The sequence below is a fragment of the Elephantulus edwardii genome, unplaced genomic scaffold (genome assembly GCF_000299155.1).
Source record: "Elephantulus edwardii isolate Elephantulus edwardi_28Jun2011 unplaced genomic scaffold, EleEdw1.0 scaffold00141, whole genome shotgun sequence".
In the NCBI taxonomy this organism is placed as follows: domain Eukaryota; kingdom Metazoa; phylum Chordata; class Mammalia; order Macroscelidea; family Macroscelididae; genus Elephantulus; species Elephantulus edwardii.
In genome coordinates this window covers 4,487,517-4,507,174 of record NW_006399891.1, presented here as the reverse complement: position 1 = coordinate 4,507,174, position 19,658 = coordinate 4,487,517, and the positions used below count along the sequence as shown (strand labels likewise).

The 19,658-nt window shown below is 43.2% G+C and overlaps 1 protein-coding gene across 16 annotated transcripts in view; it reads right to left on the bottom strand.

The window, feature by feature from the left end:
- TRPM3 (transient receptor potential cation channel, subfamily M, member 3) overlaps positions 1 to 19,658 on the bottom strand; it is a 790,873-nt gene that overhangs the window by 109,850 nt on the left and 661,365 nt on the right. For 5 of the 16 annotated variants that reach the window (XM_006894401.1, XM_006894387.1, XM_006894390.1 and 2 more), the window contains 8 exons: positions 17,713 to 17,748; positions 17,399 to 17,539; positions 14,224 to 14,253; positions 13,133 to 13,422; positions 11,055 to 11,283; positions 6,897 to 7,064; positions 4,337 to 4,477; positions 372 to 500 (listed from right to left, as the gene is read on the bottom strand). In XM_006894401.1, the coding sequence (XP_006894463.1) occupies positions 372 to 500; positions 4,337 to 4,477; positions 6,897 to 7,064; positions 11,055 to 11,283; positions 13,133 to 13,422; positions 14,224 to 14,253; positions 17,399 to 17,539; positions 17,713 to 17,748 (1,164 nt within the window). The remainder of the gene's footprint in view (positions 1 to 371; positions 501 to 4,336; positions 4,478 to 6,896; positions 7,065 to 11,054; positions 11,284 to 13,132; positions 13,423 to 14,223; positions 14,254 to 17,398; positions 17,540 to 17,712; positions 17,749 to 19,658) is intronic. The other 11 variants (XM_006894402.1, XM_006894389.1, XM_006894392.1 and 8 more) reach the window with 3 other exon arrangements.

Here is a 19,658-nt window from a genome sequence, read left to right as displayed (position 1 = left end):
AAAAAAAAAAAAGAAATGAAGGGACTTTGTGGTGTAGTGGTTAAGTGCTGAACAACTAACAGAAAGAATAGCGGTTTGGTTTGAGCTCATCAGGTGCTGCACAGGAGAGAGCTGTGGCAGTTGGCTGCTATAAATACAGTCTAGGAAAACCCTGGACAGGTCTACACTGTCCTGTAGGCAGCCCTGAATTGGAATTGCTTCAAAGCTGGGTTGGGGGGGGGGGCGTTGGTTTGTACGTTTTTGCAGATTTAATCAGAAATGTTACCCCAGTTTGCAAATTGTTTCAATGTTTAATGAAAAACTTGAATCAAATTCTATTATTACTCTATCCACTCTCTTTCCCCAGGGTCCTCTTTTACGAATGCAGTTACCTCTCTCATCTTCTCTATCCCCAAAGTGAAAATATAGGAAATGACGATCCATTCCTGGGTGGAAGGCCAGCGTTCCATCTTCACTAACACGATATAGTTGAAGAGCATCAGGTATCCGATGTATGCCAACTGAAAGGAAACATAATACAGAGCTCTGGCTGGGGCAGCTGAGAGCCCTGCCCTTCTTACAAGGCTACCATGTAGTGAGCGGGACATGGAATTCATGACAAGACACACTGGAAAGCACTAATTTATCAAAAGCACAAACAAAATAGTCTTTGAATAAACATGATACGCAAGCTTCCCTGACCCTGACCTGGGTCTCGGCTGACTTGCCACTTTGTTTGTATCTGTGTGACAGGACTCATCCCTTTGTTTTGTGTGTACCCAATTTTTCTGTGTCTTCTTTCTGTCAGGGACTGCCTTCGTCTATGCATGGACAATTCCAGTTCTTGATCTAGGGCAGCATGTGGATGCTTGTTTGTGAGGGTCAGGTACACTGAATGCTTGGAAGAGGAAAACCTGTAAGTTGGTCCAATCAACATAGAAATGGTCTAGATGCTATTTGGAAGCCCAGCTTGAATTCTCTGCTGAGCTAATGTCTCTTATTTTCTCCTGCTGTGAAGGGTGTGACTTGTCAATACCTTGTGAAGGTTTTGCCTCTGTTCCACTGTATCAACCTTCCTGCTCTACTCACATTGAAATTGTCTCTCTGGTTTTTGCTTCTTTGAAACAAAACAAGAGAAGAGGACACAGCTTCTAGGGAGGGGTGGGTACGTGGGTCTCCACCCCTTAAGACTGGTTCTAGCCCCATAAGGCTGGTTGCTGGATGTCCCAGAAAAACTCCTCAGTGTTCAGGTTAGTGAAAGGCCTAGAAGGATTTGGCTAAATCTAGATTAGTGGAGGATGGGAGGGCTGGTGAGATTTTTACATTAGGTGCTAAAGCAGCTCCTGAAAATCCCACCCTAAGGGACGGGTCACCTTCTAAAGGGAAGGCCTCTGGTTGAGCAAGGCATCACTTGCGGCTTCAGGGCTGTGAGTAAGGAGCTGAGAGGGGATTTACTCAGCTCTTTTATATACCCTTTGGAGTCAGCATTGCCAAGGAGAAGGCATTGCATTGTGGGCAGAGGACTGAGATCTTTAGGGTTGTGGAGAGACAGTTTAACTTTGGAGCTTAAAAAAATGGGGATGTTTGAGTTTAGATGGGAAATGGAAATGACAGCTTTATGGTGCTACAGAAAAGAAGTTTTGTCTACTAACTGCATTTCTCTTCCCTCCCTTCCCCCCCTTCCTAATAAATATACCCTTAAAATAAGCCAAAGGTATTTAATAATAAGACTTGGACACATTTGAAGATGCCACTGTGCAGCATATAATTTCCTCATCCACTAAAGGGTAAAAAGATATCAGGGTTAAGTGACATATTTAGTATGAGTATGTATCACTGAAGAGATGTCTCTCTCAACCCCTCACATCTACTGTAAATTCTAACAAGTGGTGTGTAGAACCTGAATGTTTTGAATAGAAATATAATCTTATGTGTCTTATTGAAGTCCATGGGGATCCTGCCAGAACTGGTATCCCATTTACTCACAGTACCTTTCTTGTGGCACTCAACAGACGGCAAAAGGACAGGGTTTACGCATGTGTTAATATGACAGCTGCGACTCAAAGGCACAGCCTCACCTTGTTCAACCTGGGAGCATGGAAAGGGCAACTCAAATTGTCACCTTAATCTAAGAGAATCTTCAAACAACTGCTCGAGGATTGATTTGGGCGTCACAAGTAAATTTTAGCAAATGGACAAATTAACAAATAATAAATTTGGAACTAGTAAGGGTAAGCTATGGTCTTTTGTTCCCATCTTACAGATAGGAATGCAGAAATGCAGTTGCACAGTTGTGTGAAGTTAAATAATAGTAAGAGATGTCTGACTTTAAAGTCCACACTCCTAACCACTCAATTGTGTTCTCCAAGGTTAGAAAATATTTATATTCATATAAAGGATATAAATAGGAACATTTTTGTATGCAGTATTTCTTGAGACAGAGAGGTTTCTTTTAACATTCATCTTTACCTGGGAATTTTATTTCACTAAACACAATCCAATATATTTTCATAATTTTGCATCCTCGTTTAAGACACTTAAATGCAGAGACTTTCCAATTGGTGGTAATTTTTCCTGACAGGGATAGGGAGTGCTACTGTCATTCCTGCTATTGGGAGTAATGTGGGGAGTGGATGGAGATACTGCCCAGTGTGCTCTAAGTCACAGGATTGTCCCTTCAACCCAGAATTATTCTGCCCACAATACCAACAGCGCTGAAGCTGAGAAACCCGCATTAACCCCAGTGTCAAGTGTTAGTAGCCAGGACACAAAACACACCTCTGGTCATTCGATTCCCCCTGGCCTCAGACTCAGATTATCCTGTTGCTGACTCAAGTAACTGCTGTGCAGCTGGTTGTGAAAATGGCTAAAAATACAGGCTTTCTATTCTCCATCTGGCACAGTTCCACTGTGACTGTAGAGAATTAGGGATGCCCTGGGCCAAAGCTCACCCCGAGCTCAAAGTGGCATTGAAAAGGAGGCACGAGAAACGTGCAGCCAAACCTTCTAACCAGCATGAAGCTGTTTCTGTAGCAATCCATTGTTTTATAGGCAGACAATGTTTGTGGAGTACACACACTGAATGATATTTTGGGACGGGGTGTGTAAATTGCATTGGATAGCTTTTGCTGCTTTGGTTGACATGTGGTTTAATTGTGGCTAAACAAAATAACTTGTTTGATGATACTATCAGATTGAGAGTTGTCAGTTGCTGTGGAGTTCATTTCAACTCATGGTGACCCCATGTATGCTGAGTGGACTGCTCTGTAGAGTGTGTGAGGCTCTGACCATTTGAAATCAGTGCCTCTGGGTAGGTCCAAATACCTCATCTTTCAACTAATAATCTTGTGCTCAACTGTTAATGCAACCCAAGTGAGAATTAGTTTTGCAAATATCCAAATCTAGTGGGGTTACTTCTAGGACTCTCCTCAACTCTTACCAATTGTCATGGATTTTCTCAAAATACAAGCATATAATTATGCAGTGTAGAAACTACATAATGATTCCTCAGGATCTGATAAACCAAATCATGTAATAGGACTGGGAGTGGAACACGATACTCTTTAATCCATCACAGCCCTGACCTGATCTAAGGGGGGGTCCTTTAGGGTATGTCCTGAACACCTTTTCCCTTACAAGAGCTCAATGGGAAAGAAGGTCAGCAAAGAGGAAAGATAAAACCATCTCAGTAACAGCAGGAAAGATTCACCAGGAGTGGAGTGTGTCCTTTTGGATTCAGGGGCCTGGGCTGGGAAGCTCCTTGGCACTGAAGAAAGGCAGGACACGTGGTGATCTCCGACATGTGCCTACAGCTGCTGATGGTAACGCAGGCTTTCTTTCCGAACCTCACACAGAGGGGGGCCTTCCTTTTAAGCTGTAACCCTGCATTTGGACTTCTCCTACTCTAGACTGTGAAACGGTCCTTGCCTACACCCACTTGTGGTATCTCTGTGATAACAGCACTGGATCCACTAAATGTGTTCTCAAGCCCAGAGTAGGTATCTTCCATGAGTAGTTCTGATCTTAGGGTTCATCCATCTAAAACATATAAGTGCTTTGTAAAAGGCCATCAATTTCCTGCCAGACTAGATTTGCCTCTATTTTTCATCTCACCTCTGTTTCTGTCAGTTCTCAATTTCACCATATCCTTTCTTTTTCTGTGAGGAGAAGAAATGTATCTATGGGAGCTGCTTCCCAAACACCACAAACATTGCAAAGCAATTGAAAAAGCAAAGCTGTCACGTGCTTTTTTCCATGGCAGGTGCTTATTTTATGATTCAAAGAGGAAACCACTCAGGTGCATAAGAAATGGATGCCAGCTTGTATGGCCCTCTGTAAGAAAGGAAGATGGACTTACAGTGTAGAACCAGAACTTCACGATGGGCGCATTGTAGAATTCATAGATTTTTCTCCCCAGGGGGATTAACCGATGCCTGCTCTGAACTTCCTCTTCATCCTTCTTCCTTGAGGACTCACCATTGCTGCGTCCCAGCATCGCCTACAGTGGGAGAGAACAGACACCTTCATGGCAGAGCTCTGGAGAACGTGCGGTTCAATAAGCCCATTTTACAGATGTGGAAAAGATGCTCATGGGACCTACAAGACTTGCTCAGGGCCCATCAAAGTGCCTTCCTTAATTGGACACACATATTTTGCATATAATCTGTAGGTGCCCGGGAGGTCCTCGTCTCTAAGCTGATGGAGATGTCCTTAAGAATGTAATATTTCTTTCTCTTTCCTGACAGCAGCAGCGGCAACAATAGAAATAATAGTTTAACAACACAACCAAGGCAGAATTGGAGGACATGCCAAACTGGGGAGCAAGTGAGGAATGCCCCAACGATGATAGGAATGGTGACAAGTTCCACTCTAAGTAGCAAGTTCTCGTTCAAACACTTAGAATTTAGGGGACTTTGGTCAAGTTTCCTAACCTTTCAGAAATTCAGTTTCTGAAACTGTAAAATGGAGATGATATTCATGGACACATTGCTGTCCTAACTGGTGTTAGAGCTGATTCTCTCCTGGGCTTCTAAAGCTGTAAATCCCAGTGGAGGAGATTACTTAACTTTCTCTCTTAGAACTGCTGGTGGATTTGAACCACTAGAGAGGATCAGCCTTTGGATTACAGCACAACCCCCTACACACGACACCATCAAAGATAATCCTTACACCAGAGCTCCCTGAGATAATAACTCCTGTTGTTGCTGTTGTATACCATTGAGTCAGAACTGACTCATAGCTGATCCTCCAGTAGATTTTTACAGGAAGTAATCACACAGAAGTTGAATGCCCATTGTTCTCCCCAGGATCAATGGGTGGATTTGAACCAGAAGCCTTCGAGTTGGTAGCACAGCTTCTTATTTTTTTAATTATTATTATTATTATTTTATTATTATTATTATTATTATGTGTGTGTACTGTCAAATCAGATCTGACAGTACAGGAGGAGACTGTCCCTCTTTCCCTGGCAGAACATCTGGTGGATTTGAACGGTGCACCTCTGGGATTGCAGTGCAGCTTCTTGCCACTAGGCCACCAGAGCTTATGTCCAAGGAACAGCTTAGTTTCACCTTATTGAAGAGTTCTCTTGTCTTAAAGAGTAGAATTTTAGGGTAATCTCTGGGACAGTGGTTTCCCCAGTAGTGCTAAAACAACCAACAGACCAAACTGTTGGTTTCAACTTGAACAGGATTGACTTGTAGGTTAAGCTTTACTGACTGGACTCAAGGCTGGGAAAGATCCAGTTAAAAAGAGAGTCCCAGTGGATCAGTAACCTGCTAGCTAAAAGGTTGGGGCTCTAAAACGTCTGTAAAGATGACAGCCTTGGAAAACTTAGGGCCTCATTCTGGCCTATCCTATAGGATCACTTTGAGTCAGAAAGCACAGCAATGGGCTTAAGCAACTAAGGCCTCCAAAGACGAGAAACTATGGCTGATTAATCAGAAGAATGGCCACTGTATATGCTCTGCTCAACTTGGATGGGGGATTGGAGCTTTAGAGAAAGATCTTATAAAGGGCCTGCTGGAATGAAGACTCTTGTCTGCAGGACAAGTTCATAGGCTGGTCCTCTAGGATAATCAGGAAAAGGCATTTTGTTACCTGAACAAAACCAATTTTTGTTTTCTCCTGGCAGCTTTCTCTGGATTGTTCTCACACCAATCACTGGCCAGGGTCTTGCAGAGGGGGCGGTCATATCAGGAAGCCCTTATAAAGTGGCAGTTCCAAAACTGTGAAACCTAGTTGTGTCCCTTTAATAGCTGGGTGGTATTTTTAGCTTTTGGAGATGAGCCATTTGGAGTCATGTGGTCCCCAGGCTCTAGTGGGGGCTGCAGGAGGCTGTCCCACACCCAGCTGCCCCATTACCCCTGCAGAACAAAGCTTCCATGCTCTATAATTACACCAGGAAAAAGCTAATAAAAGCTTTCCATACAGATCTCAAAATTCAATTAGGCCTGCGATTGTGAGCCTGACCCCAGTGACAGATAAAGGTTTAGCTTCTGATCAGCTGAACAGTGTCAGCTGGGAGAAGCGGCAGCTCCCAGATCATGAATCCACGTCCCTTCTCCTCCCCACGTGTGCTCTGAATTCCACCTTAACTGCCTGTTTTAGAAAGCATGCCGATTGGAAAATGGAGGGTGTTTCTGAATTTCACTGGTGTTTCTTGTAACCACTACACCTGGCTGACGGGTTTTACATAGAATTGAACCCTGAGGCCCTGTTCTTTGGGCAAAGATAAGAAATGATTAAAAGACTCAGGTCTTAACCCTTTAAATTCCCAGGAATGCTTCCGATCTGATCGGATGGTGGGGAGCAGCTATCTGACCTCATGTATTAGACAGTCTAATGTATCAGACCTAGAAGGGGCAGGTGGGTCAGGGGAATCTCTGAGCGAGAATAACCGTGTTGAGCTTTCTTACTGTCAGTTCCATGTCTTCTTCGTCTTTTTCCTTTGCAGGCTTCTCTGGTTCTTCTGGCTCCTTCTCTTGGAGGTGAACTTCCTGGGCCTGCGACATGTACGGCATGTCGTCTTTGTTCTTGAACTCCAAGCTGAGAATTGAAGGAGGAAGTAGAATTCCCAGAATTACCTAAAGTAATAATAATGATAATAATAATAATCACATTTAAAGGATTAAGATTAGTGTGGTTGCTTAGAATCAGAGGGCCTGGGGAAAGGGCTCTGTGTGTGGGTGTGTGCGCGCGCATGAGCACCTGACCTGTGTGTGACTCTGTGTGGGGACCTGGGCATCTGAATGACTGGACATACAGACGCAGAGTCATGTTTACACAGCTGGGGGAGGTTACATACAATGAATTTGGGCCAAAACAAAATTTTTGCCCAAATACATTTTACCCAGTTAACATACATTTTGCCGAAGGGGCTGGGTGGGGCTGAGGGAAAAGGAAGACAGCCTATTTTCTCCCAAAGCAAAAGAGAGAAAGACTTCTGTTGCATTTTAACCTTTAGACAGCACTTGACATTGGCTGTGAAATCAATTCATACATATGCCCACAGACTTTCATTTGCTAATGTGGTGAGTGGGGTTGGTTATGTGTCATCTGGTCACAGCCCTATAAAACACTGCCCTAAAGTGACCTTGAGGAAGTACAAGCAGGAAGGCAGGCCACTCATTGTACAGTGTGTCCCTGGCAGCATGTACACACACAGACACACACACAAACACACACACACAGACTCTCTCTCTCTCTTTGTCTCTCTCTTTCTCTGCATTCAGATTCACCTTGAGTATGCCCCACCCTCAAGTCCTGCATGAATGTCCCTTTGGGAGGAGCTAATGCTGTATTTTCACCTGCACAAACCATGTGGTTAAATTTCTATGTTGTTGTTGTTAAGTGTCGAGTCGTAGACGACTCATTGTTGTTATGTGCCATTGAGTGGCTTGCGACTCATAGCGACCCTATGTACAACAGCCCTAAACTCTGCTCTGTCCTGTGCTAATCGCACCGTCTCCGACACACCCATCCTGATTACCCCAGTCACTGAATCAATCCATCTCATAGAGGGCCTTCCCCTTCTGCGCTGTCCCTCCACCCTACCAAACATGATGCCCCTCTCCAAGGACCTGTCCCTCCTTGCAACATGTCTAAAGTATGTTAGATGGAGCCTTAGAATCCTTGCCTCCAAGGAGCAGCTCGGTTTGACCCTTTCCAGGATGAATCTGTTTGTTTTCCTAGTAGTCCATGGCACCGTCAATACTCTTCTCCAGCACCACACCTCAAAGGCATCAATTCTCCTTCTATCCTCCTTAGTCACTGTCCAACTCTCTGATGCATAACAAGTGATTGCAAAGACCATGGCCTGTATCAGACGCACCTTATTCTCTAAAGAGACACCATTGCTCTTCAGTACTTTGGAGAGGTCCCTAACAGCAGACTTTCCCATGGCAATGAACCTTTTAATTTCCTGACTGCTGGAGATGACTCATAGCGACCCTATAAACACAAGTCCTCAACACTTGGTGACTTTCATCCTTTCTCCAGGTGCATAGGGTTTCTAGAGGCAAGCTATTTATGGAAGTGGATGCCACTCCTGCTTCCAAGCTTGTTTTAATCAAGGAGGTGCTAAATCACTTTGCCCCTTTCATGGGAGGGCAGTCTCCCTCTTCCTTTGCCAGAGATGGGTCAAGATGATCCACATAGACTGAGATGCTGACAGGCCTGTTCAGATGCTCACACAGGGACTGGAGAGCAGCTAAGGGAAAAGGGTGACCCAGGATGCCGGTTCCTGGCAGGCCTGGGGAGGCTTGACTAGCAGACTGGCAGCCTTTAGGGGACATGACACCCTGTCCTTATTGCCGAGGACCTGGCTGAGCTCCCTGTCTGAGGAGGGCTTTGCAGCCATTAGCAGTTTGGCTACAGAACGCCTGGGACACACTCCATGGAACTTTCTGCACCTCTGGGCCAAGAGAGGGTACTTAACTGGGGGAGGTCAGGGAGTGGGGAAAGGGTGTTAATTCAGTCAGGGTGGCCTCAGGACATTCTTCTGTCTGGTAGCCCTTCTGCCCTGGGCTGACCTCAGAGTTGCCCAGATCAAGTAAACTTGAATCCAACTTAAGTCATAATAGTAGTCCCTGGTTGGTACAAATGGTTAATTCATTTGGCTGCTAAGAGAAAGGTTGGCATCTACCCAGAGGCACCACGAACAAAAGGCCTACATGTCTGCTCTGGAGAAGCAGCCCCTGCCAAGATGCCGGCACACAGTTCTCCCTGACATGCTCTGGGTGGTGAGCTGGAGCCCAGGGTTTTAAAGTTGTAATAGCCACAATTAAACAGGAACAGTATTTTAAAATGGTCTTTTAGTCTCGACCCTTCTAATTTGCACCTTCTTTACTTCTTTCACTTTATTTTTTTTAATTTGGAAACCAGCGGTGAAAGAAGTTAAAAAAGCAAAGCCTACACATCCTACTTCTTTCTTTTAAAAATAAATGTTTTAAAGACAGTAAAATCCCTTGCATTGTATTGCTCAGTCAATCCCAGCGGTACCCTTGCAAACACTGTACCATGTGTCTTTATTCTTTCATTGGAAGTTATTCTTTAAAGACCTAACTAAGCACATACAGTTTTCTAAAAAACAGAAATGGACTGAAACTATGAGGACTGCTCTTTGCCTTGTTTTACCTCACTTAGAACTATAGATCATGATTATCTAACAAGGTCATCTCATCTTTATTTCAAATTAAGAAAGTAATCTTTATTTCAAATTAAGAAAGTATGCAAACACAGTTGATATTAAGTCAGAGTCTGTCTATGGGAAGATGCAGGGAAGGGCCATTGGTTTCAGGGTCCCTCGGTGGGAAGGTCATCCAGGTAAGTGTCCCCCTGTGTTACAAGACTTGTACTAAAACAAAGTGGTGGCTCCAATAGTAACTGGCTGTTATATCACCTGTGAATCTGCTGAATAAAATGAATGTCTATACCAGCGATTAAAGTTTTGTTGTTTTTAGGTGCCACTGACTTGGTTCTAACTCAAAGTGACCCCATGCTCAGAGGAAAAAATGCCGCCTGCTCCTGTTCCATTTTCACAATCACAAACCCAGCAGTCTATTATTTAAGTCCATTGTTGCAGCCACTACCTCACTGTGTCTCTTCCTTGTTTTTCGTTTTGTTCATTTTTGCTGAACCTCCCCTTAAGCAAGCATGATGCCTTCTCCAGGGTCTAGACCCTCAAGATAGCATGTCCAAAGTATATGAGATGCATGTTCCCTCCTAAGTACTTCTTCCAAAACATATTTGCTCATTCCTCTGGCAGCCCACAGCATTTTCCATATTCTTCACCAAGATAATACTCATTCTTCGGTCTTCCTTATTCATTACACAGTTTTTGTGTGCTTGTGAGGAGAATGAAAATACCCTGCTTTGGGTTGAGTGCCGCTTAGTACTGAAGGTGACTGCTTTGCTTTTGAACTCATTTAAGAGTCCATAGAAGACTATTTAGTGATATAAATTAGTAAATTATTAAACTGCGAAGGGACACAGTGGAACTTGAAGTATTCATTGCTAAGTAGAAGTAGGTCAGTCTGGGAAGTCTACCTTTTATAAAAACCGATTTGGCAGTAAAACAATTTTGCATGATACAGCGATAGCGGACACATGACATTATGCATTTGTCAAAAGCCAACAAGCTGCACAACTGAGTGAGCCCTAAAATACATCATGGGCTTTAGTTAGTCATAATGAATGAGTTTGCCAAGTGTAACAATATACCACACCAAAGTGCACTATTAATAGAGGGAGGAATTGTGTTTACTTTCTGCTCATTTTGTTTATAAACCTAATACTGCTTGGGAAAAAAAGAACGTGTCAAAGTAACTGTCTACACATTTCATGTCAAGGCCTCATCTCTAGAGATGACCATCACACAAGCCCTATTGGACTTTATCAGGACTTGGGGAGCCCTTAGTGATTGTGTTTAAGAAAATGGAAACATGCTTTTAATGCTTTGTAGGGTCTAGAACCTCCCTTCTGAGGTAAGAGAGTACCCAACCACCTAAGAGATTCAGCCTGAGAACCCCACGCTCCCCCGGCCCGTCCGCCAGCAGGGGCTCCTGGGCGCTGACCTTGAGGCCTGAGTTCTTGCGCATCCGCAGCCGGCCCATCCACATGTCAGTGAGCAGCATCTGGCTACACGTGTGCGCGATGAAGTCCCGGTGCTTGGCGGCCACGGCCAGCTGTAGGCATGTGGCGTTGCTCCAGTTCTTCAGTTCGTACGTCAGCAGCTTCATAGCCAGCTGCTCATCCTGCTTGTAGGACTGGTCTAGGAGCTCCACAGCCAGCTGGCCAAAGTCCCTGAAAGACAGAATGTGTGGAGGAGTCCTTCAGCTCTGCTTGGAGCCAGTGACCAGAATGGGGACCTATAAACCAAGCTCCAAAAGGTGGCTGTTGAGTGGTGTGTGGCTAGTAGTTCATTCACTCATTACTCTTCCATCTAATTAGCAGCTATTATGCATCTACTATGGACCATGCTAAGGAGCCCTGGGTTGGCTGCTAAATATTGTTACCTAACGTCCTACTCCTAAGCCAGAGGTGGGTGACTCTACTCTGCGGCCTTCAGGCCTGCCTTTAATTGTTTTTGGTGAAACAGTCTTCTAGGTAGTATAGCCCTGGTGTACCCACTTGCTCCACAGAGGTAACTCGTGGTTGCTATGATGAAGCTGAACACTGTGAAACTGAAGAGTCAAATGCGAGAATGGCTACCCGTGGTGAACAGTGTTTGGTGGAGCTCCCTGATTAAAATAAACTTGGAAGCAGGAGTGCCCGAATAGCTTGACTCCGGAAACCCTATGAACCTGGAGAAAGGACGAACGTTATACAGGTGTGCAGGACTTTCGTTCATAGGGTCGCTATGAGTCACCTACGACTTGATGGCATTTGCCAACAACATTGGCATCCATAGACCACTCCATTGGAGGAAAAAAAGATATTTAGCAATCTGTCTCAATAAAGATGGGACAGTTCTACTCTATCCCATCACGGTTGCTGTGAGTTGGGATTAACTCCACAGGATACAATAGTAACAAGAGCCAAATCCATCACTCTTGTGTCAATGGTTATACTGTGTTGATTTATGTGTTGTTACAATGCTGGCAGCAATGCCATTAGTATTTCAATACCCAGCAGAGTCACCTATGGTGACCAAATTTCAAAGAGCTTCCAGACTAAGATTAGGAAGAAAAACCTTGTGATCTGCTTGAGAATCAAGGGAAACACTGTTAATCCCTATAGAATATGTCTGATTTTGTGCTGGAAGATGACTTCTCTAGACTGGAAGGCATTACATAAGTATTGCAACAATGGACCCAATCCACCAATGATCTTGAAGAAGGTACAGGGCTGGGCAATGACTGGCTGTGTTATTCATAAGGTCCCTATGAGTCAGAGCTGATTGGAGGACAGATATCATGCTAAGATCGGCAGTGCAAGTCAAAGAGACCATTGCCCCTGCACTCAAGGCCCCGAGTTCAAAGCATGATGGAGGCAGACCAGTAAGTCAATGATTAGAGTACAGCATGCCTTCTTAAATGGGACAACCTTCAGTTCAAATTCCAGCCTTAGTGTGTGATTGTGGAGAAATGACTTAAATTCTTTCAGCTTCGCTTTCTGCAGTTGTAAATAGTGTTATGTATAAGAGTGCCGACCTCTTGAGGGTAGTGGAGAAGATGAAATGAGGTCATCTGTGTATCTATCTTATCTATCTATCTATCTATCTATCTATCTATCTATCTATCTATCTATCATCTATCATCTCTCTCTCTCTCTCTCTATCTCTATCTATCGCCTTATGGTGCCCAATACATGTTAGTTCTTCATCTCTACCTTTTTTATGTGGAGTCTCCAGATGATGAAAGATTGGTGGTTTGAATCCACCTAGAAGTGCTTTGGAAGAAAGTCCTTGCAATCTGATTCTGAAAGGGCACAGCCAAAAAGACTTATGGGACATGGTTCTATTCTGCAACACAGAGGGTCATTGGGAGTCAGAATCAACCCAAATGACAACTGGAAACTGGAACCTTCTTTGTATACTGTTTCAGTAATACTGTTTCCCCCTTAAGCACTGGTAGCTCAGACTCTCCAGGACTTGGGATTCACGTTCTCTTCTCTTCCCCTGACCACCCATTCCATTTACAGGGTGAACAACCTGGAATTGTGGTTCAGCTCCTGGGAGATGTCATCCACCATGTCATTCTCGGAGGCTTCGTGAGCCATGGCTTTGCAAAGCTTGCAGGCCACCAGAGCCTTGGCCATGGCCTCCTCACCATGCTGCCAGAAGAACAAGGCCATCTTCTGACGCTTCATCAGGACGGCCCACACCATGAGCTCATGGAAGGGGAAAGGGAAGTGGTTGATCTCGGGGTCATCCAAATCAATGTCCACCTCCTCCTCACGCTTCTTAGTTGTCTTTCTTCCTCTCCTCAGGGGAACATCATCCTGTAATTTTAGGGACATTGGATAAAGGCCAAGTTAGAAAGAAGTCGATTCAATTTAATGAGGAGCTGTTATATAAATATATCTACTACTGGCCAAGCTTTGGATAGAGACAGAAGTTAAGTAGGCCATCTCCTATCCTAAAAAAACTCTCTTACATACATACATACATACATACATACATACATACATACATACATACATACATACTTAACTTTAGATCGTTATAATAAATGCATAAACATGATCCCATGGGAACATGTCCCTGTAATATTTTAATTCTAAAAATAGTTTCCTAAGGGGCTATTTTATCTTCCCCCTCACCTCCTCCACAGGTATGGTTACTTGTATCTCAGATGGACGGCTTTACCCTTTTCACAGAAAGGGCAAGGAGATTGTATACTGGCATTTGCATATGTAACAAAAATCGTATGAGCAAAAATAGGACGCAGATACACTGCCTCATTTCTGCAATCCTATTAGATGCATTCTTGATGTAGCTCTGGTGTTTGGATCTGTTGTCATTTGCAAACACCATCAAGCAGATTTCACTTACGGGAATTTACATGCTTTCTTGATTTTCAAGTTAGTTTTCCAAAAGGGACTTATTTCCCATTTGCAGTGTTAAGAACATAATCTCATGGTAGAATTCTAAATGTTACTATGACATATCCACTTGACACTTAGAAAAGTGTTATTTGTTTATTTTAGAATTATGTACTAAGCCCCAATCTTAAGTGAACTTAAACACATATTTTTTAAATGTGTAGATAATTGACACTAATGATTCGAGTAAACACTCACCTCCATTCCCAGCAGTTTCAAGGCTTTGGGCTGTTTAAGGGGGAAAAAAAAGAAGTGTCCTGAACTTGGGACTTTTCATCATTGAAGTAAGAAAATGACTTAGCAGTACTACATTTTAAATATGTAATATGTTGTTGTTAGGTGCCATTGAGTCACCTGTGACTCATAGCAACCCTACATACAGCAGCTCGGAAGCCTGCCCTATCTCTCACCGCCTCCAACACAATAATCCCCATTGCCCCAGCTACTAAAGACTTTATTATGTAACATTTATTCGTTTCATAAAATAAAACACCTTAAAGAAAAACTATAATCTATGCTCTTGGCACCAGCAGTCGGGAAATCAAAAGGTGAATTACGCTAGGAAAATCTGCAGTCGGGGACCTTTCCAGAGTGCTGAAGAACAAGAATGTTAGGCTAGAGACTAAGCTGTGCCTGTTCCAGGCCATGGTCTTTGCAATTACTTGCTATGAGTCAGATAGCTGGACAGTGACTAAGGAAGACAGAAGAAGAATCTATGTCTTTGAGTTGTGGTGCTGGAGAAGAGTATCGAACACATCATGCACCGCCAAGAGAACAAACAGGTCTGTATTGGGGTGAAACCAAGTTGCTCCTTGGAGGCATGGATTTTGAGCCTTCATCTCACATACTTTGGGCATGTTGCCAGGAGGGATCAGTCCTTGAAGAAGGAAATGATGCTTAGAAGGCTGAAGGGACCGCCGAGGAGAGGATGATCCCAGAGGAGGTGGATTGACACAGGAATTAGGGTCATGAGGAGAGGTGTATCGGAGAATGTAATCATGTTCAATCTTACTCTATCCTCCAGTCTCTGCTTTCCTTACGTTCCATTGTTGCGGTCACGGGGTCAATCCATCTCACTGATGGTCTTCACTCCTTCACTGACCCTCCACTTTGCCAACTGTGATGCCCTCCTTCAGGGACTAGCCCTTCCTGACTAGTCCCTCCTGACAAAGTCTCACCACCCTCACCTCTAAGAAGCATTCCAGTTGCACTTCTTCTAACAGAAATCTGTTAATTCTTCTGCCACCCATGTGATAGTCAATATTCTTCACCAGCACTACAGTTTAAAGACATCACAGGTCTTTGTCTTCCTTATTCACCATACAACTTTCACAAGCATAGAAAACAATTGACAATGCCATGGCTCGAGTCATTAGCACTTTAAACAGGACCTTGACAATGGGACACATCCTTTTATTTTTGACTGTTGCTCCCATGGATGTTGTCTGTGGCTGCAAGTAAAAAGAAATTCTTGCCAACATCAAACTTTTCTCTGTTTATTGTCATGCTGGTCCAATTGTGAAAAGTTTGTTTCCTTTGTAACCTGTACTGAAGGCTTTAGTCTTTTATCTTCTTCAAGAAATGCTTCCAGTTCTCTACTCTTTCAGCAAGCAAGGTTGTGTCATCTGCATCTTGCACATTGTTAAAGAGTCTGCCTTTAATTCTAATGTCACAGTGTTCTTCATATAGTTTAGCTTCTCAGATTATTCGCTCAGTGTATAGACTGAATAGACGTGATGAAAGGATGCACCCCTGATACACAACTTTCCTGAATTGATATCATGCAGTAGCCCTTTGTTCTGTTTGAATGACTACTTCTGAGCCTATGTATAAGTTTTACATGAGCACAGTTAAGTTTACTGGACATGCCATTCTTCTTAATGTTATTCATAAAATGATCTACACAGTCTAATGCCTTTTCATAATCAATGAAACATAATTAAGCAGCATTCCAAGTACCATCTGACTTCAGTAATGATATGTCTCTTTCCATGCTCTCTTTTAAGCAAACTGGAATTTCTGAAAGTTCTCTGTTGATGTACTCCTCCAGGTGTTTTTTTTTACAATCTTCAGCAAGATTTTACTTACATATGATATTAATGATATTGTTCAATAATGTCTACATTCTGTTGGATACCTTTTTTTTTCTTTTTAAATGGGCACAGATATGGATCTCTTCAGTTGGCCAGGTAGTTGTCTTCCAAATTCTAAGCATAGACTAGAAATTATTGGATTATCACAGTTGCATAATTGATATGCAATTTCTAGGACCTTACTTTTTATCAATGCCTTAATTGCAGCTTGAATTTCTTCCTCAGCACGATTTGTTTTTGACCAGATGTTACTTCCTGAAATGGCTCAGAGCTGACCAGTTCTTTTTGGTATAAACATTGTGTATTTCTCTCTTCTTCTTTGAATGTTTCCTGAATTATTCAATACTTTGCCATGGAACCATTCACTATTACAGCTTGAGGCTTGAATATGCCCTTCGATCTTTGCAATCTGAGAAATGCTGAGTATGTTTTTCTTTTTTGGTTTTCTAAACCCAGGTATTTGCACGTTTCATTGTACTAATTTGCATTGTCTTCTCAGGCTACCCTTGGAATCTTTTGCTCAGCTTTCTAACTTCATCACTTCTTCCTTTCATTGTTGTTAGTCGAGTAAGACTCATAGTGACCCTATGAAACGCAGATCTGAACCCTATCCTGTCCTGTGCCAGCCTCATACTTCCTGATTCACAAGAGCTATTGCAGCAGTCACCATGTCAATCCACCTGGTTGAGGATCTTCCTCTCCTTCATTGACCCTCCACCCTCCTTTCATTTTAGCTTCTCTGAGTTCTACAGCAAGTTTCAGAGCCTTTTCTAGCATTCATTTGGGTTTTTCCTTGCTGCTTGATTCTTTAATGGTATTTTGCTTTCTTCATGATGATAGACTTGATGTTATTCCACAAGTCATATGTCTGTCAGTCTTTGTTTCAAATTTATTCTTGATATACTTTCTAAACTCGGGTGGTATATCTATTTATCTATTATCTATCTATCTATCATCTATCTTATATCCCTATCTCTATTTCTAATATCTATCTATCTATCAAAGATGGAAAAGGAGAGCAGATCCTGCCTTCCTAAATGTTGTTACTAGGTTCCGTCGAGTCAAGTGCAACCCATAGTGATCCTATGAACAACACCTCAGAGCCTGGACCTGTCCTGTGCCATTCTCACCATCTCTCACATCCTGTGCCCATTGTTGCCATCACTGTAACAATCTTTCTTGCTGAAAGTCTTGTTCTCCCTTGCTACGTAGTCTCCCTAAGTTGCACCAGCACCCTCATCCTTTAAGAGGACACCCATAAAACAAAGCAGGAGCCTCACCCTCTTGGGCCCGAAGAGGTTGTGGTAGAGGGTGCGGAAGCGCTTGCGGGTGTAGTTGCAGCGGTAGGCGCCGCCCATCAGGTACTCAATCACCAAGCCAATATCGATCAGGCTGATCCTGTAGTCCGGGGGCAGGTTCCCCTGTCAGGGAAGAACGGAGCAGACAGACACACACACAGATCCAAAAGACAACGTGGTTTACTAGGGGCTCCGCGCTACGTGCTCTGTAACTATTTTAGAGTTAAAATAAAAAAAAAAATTAATGAAAAAAAAGAAACATATGAATGTATTATTAGGCTGGTTAATTCATTCACCTTAAAATAGATCCAACCGAAACCTGGATATTCTCGCTTGGAAAGAAGACATAAGTTAAATAAGAAGGTGCAGTAACCGTCGACAATAACAGAAAATTACGTCAAAATAGTTATTCAAATCTTCAGCTGGGGAGAAAAAAACACCAGTGTAGCAGAAAGAAAATACAAAGATGGACATGGCAAATGTGACTGCTCCCAAAATAGGTTCTGTGGGGCCCCACACCTTGGTCTGTCTCCTACCGTCATCCTAACTTACTTTTTCTCACTTTTTCAGTGAAGACTCTTCCAGAAAACTGGGGTTGTACCAGGGCCTGCCTCAGCTCAGAGATAGAGTGCAAGTCTCCTTTAAAATAAAATCTCTATCAGCACTTCTCCCCCAAATTTGGCACCTTTTCTTTCCATAAAGGGAGAAAGGCCTTTGGGTGGGATTTGGGGTGACAGGACAGGGTGGTAAAGTAACAGTGGTTTTAAAGAGGAAGCTGGAAGGGTGGGAGAAATTAGTTTATCAGTGGGATATTGATTTTGCCAGAATTCAGGAAGTTCTCTGAAGAGAACGATTCTTCCTCTTTTAGTATGTTAGAGGAAGTTTACTAGTCATCTGGTTTTTTATACAGTGAGTGATGTTTTTTAAAGATAATAGCACACCTGAGTGTTTGCCATGTTAGGTGCAAAATGAGAAAAAAGTCAACTACTACTCAGAGCAACTCTATGAACAACAACTTAGCCCTATGTGGTTCACAATTGGTGGTTCTTTGAAGGGGGTCAGAATCGTTTGAGGACTTGGTGGTAATACAGATGCACAAGCCCTGGTAGACCTGGCCTCTGTGTATACTTTCAGCTCCTCCAGTCATCCTGAAGCATGCCGGAGAACCTCTGGTTTACCTGCCCAAACAAGGGCCAGGTGGCAATGGTAGCACATATGTGATTCTTAGTTCAAAAGAACCACTGACAGTGGAAAATCAAGTCATTATGATAGATTGAGTGTGGGTTTCATAGTCATCCTCACTCAACATTCCTCTGGTCAGTAGTGTTTATCTGAAGGTGTGGGGACACGCATTGCATTCCATCATTAAACTTATGCCTTTCTTTGTATTCCTAATGCTTTTATAGTTCCTTCTCAATGGTAGGGACTACAACTCAAAAACTCACTGCCATCAAGTTGGAATTGAGTCATAGCTGAACTGCCAGTGGGTGAACAAGGCTGTAGATTGTGTGGGAAGAGATTTCCCATCTTTCTCCCTTGAGGCCACTGTTATATTATAATTATTAGATTATCATATATAATTATTATATTATATTAGAATATCTGAAATTGTGAATGAGTAAACCAGTGAAATTATGTGATGTGGACTGGGGTCAGGACTGGGATTAGGCTTTCATTGTTGCTCTTTGATCTTTGATTGAGCTAATATTTGGCATAGTGACAGAACTAAATATTCACAGTGTTTCAGTCACCCCCTGCCTGGAACAGTTCTCATTCCCAGTGACACTTTGCTTTGCATTACAGCACCTGGCATTTGGTGGCTATTCTCAGCAGGGTAGGAACAGAGGGACAACAGTCGAAACTTTCTTGCTGTCCCCAGACTTAGCTCCCACCTCTGCTCACTGCCTTCCACATTCTCCCGGGGCCTGGGCACACAGTGCGTTTAGGGATCGTCCTAAAAAGGGTGTACTTTGTATGTGGGTGCAGAGCGCCCATCACTTTTGCCCATCAGAGCCCAGTCTGTGAGCTTTTTCCTTCACTGAATTGACGACTGTTCACTGAAAATGTTCTCTGTCACTCTCCCTGCAGGACTCAGAATTTCCAAGTGTCCTTTGCTTAAAGATGACCTCATCAATCTAATGGAATCCTCAGTTGAGCTCTCTTCGGGCTATCAGGCAAGACCAATTGTCTGACTTCTTCATGCCAAGCATGAGGAACTGCAAGAAAGAGAACTCAGAGAAGG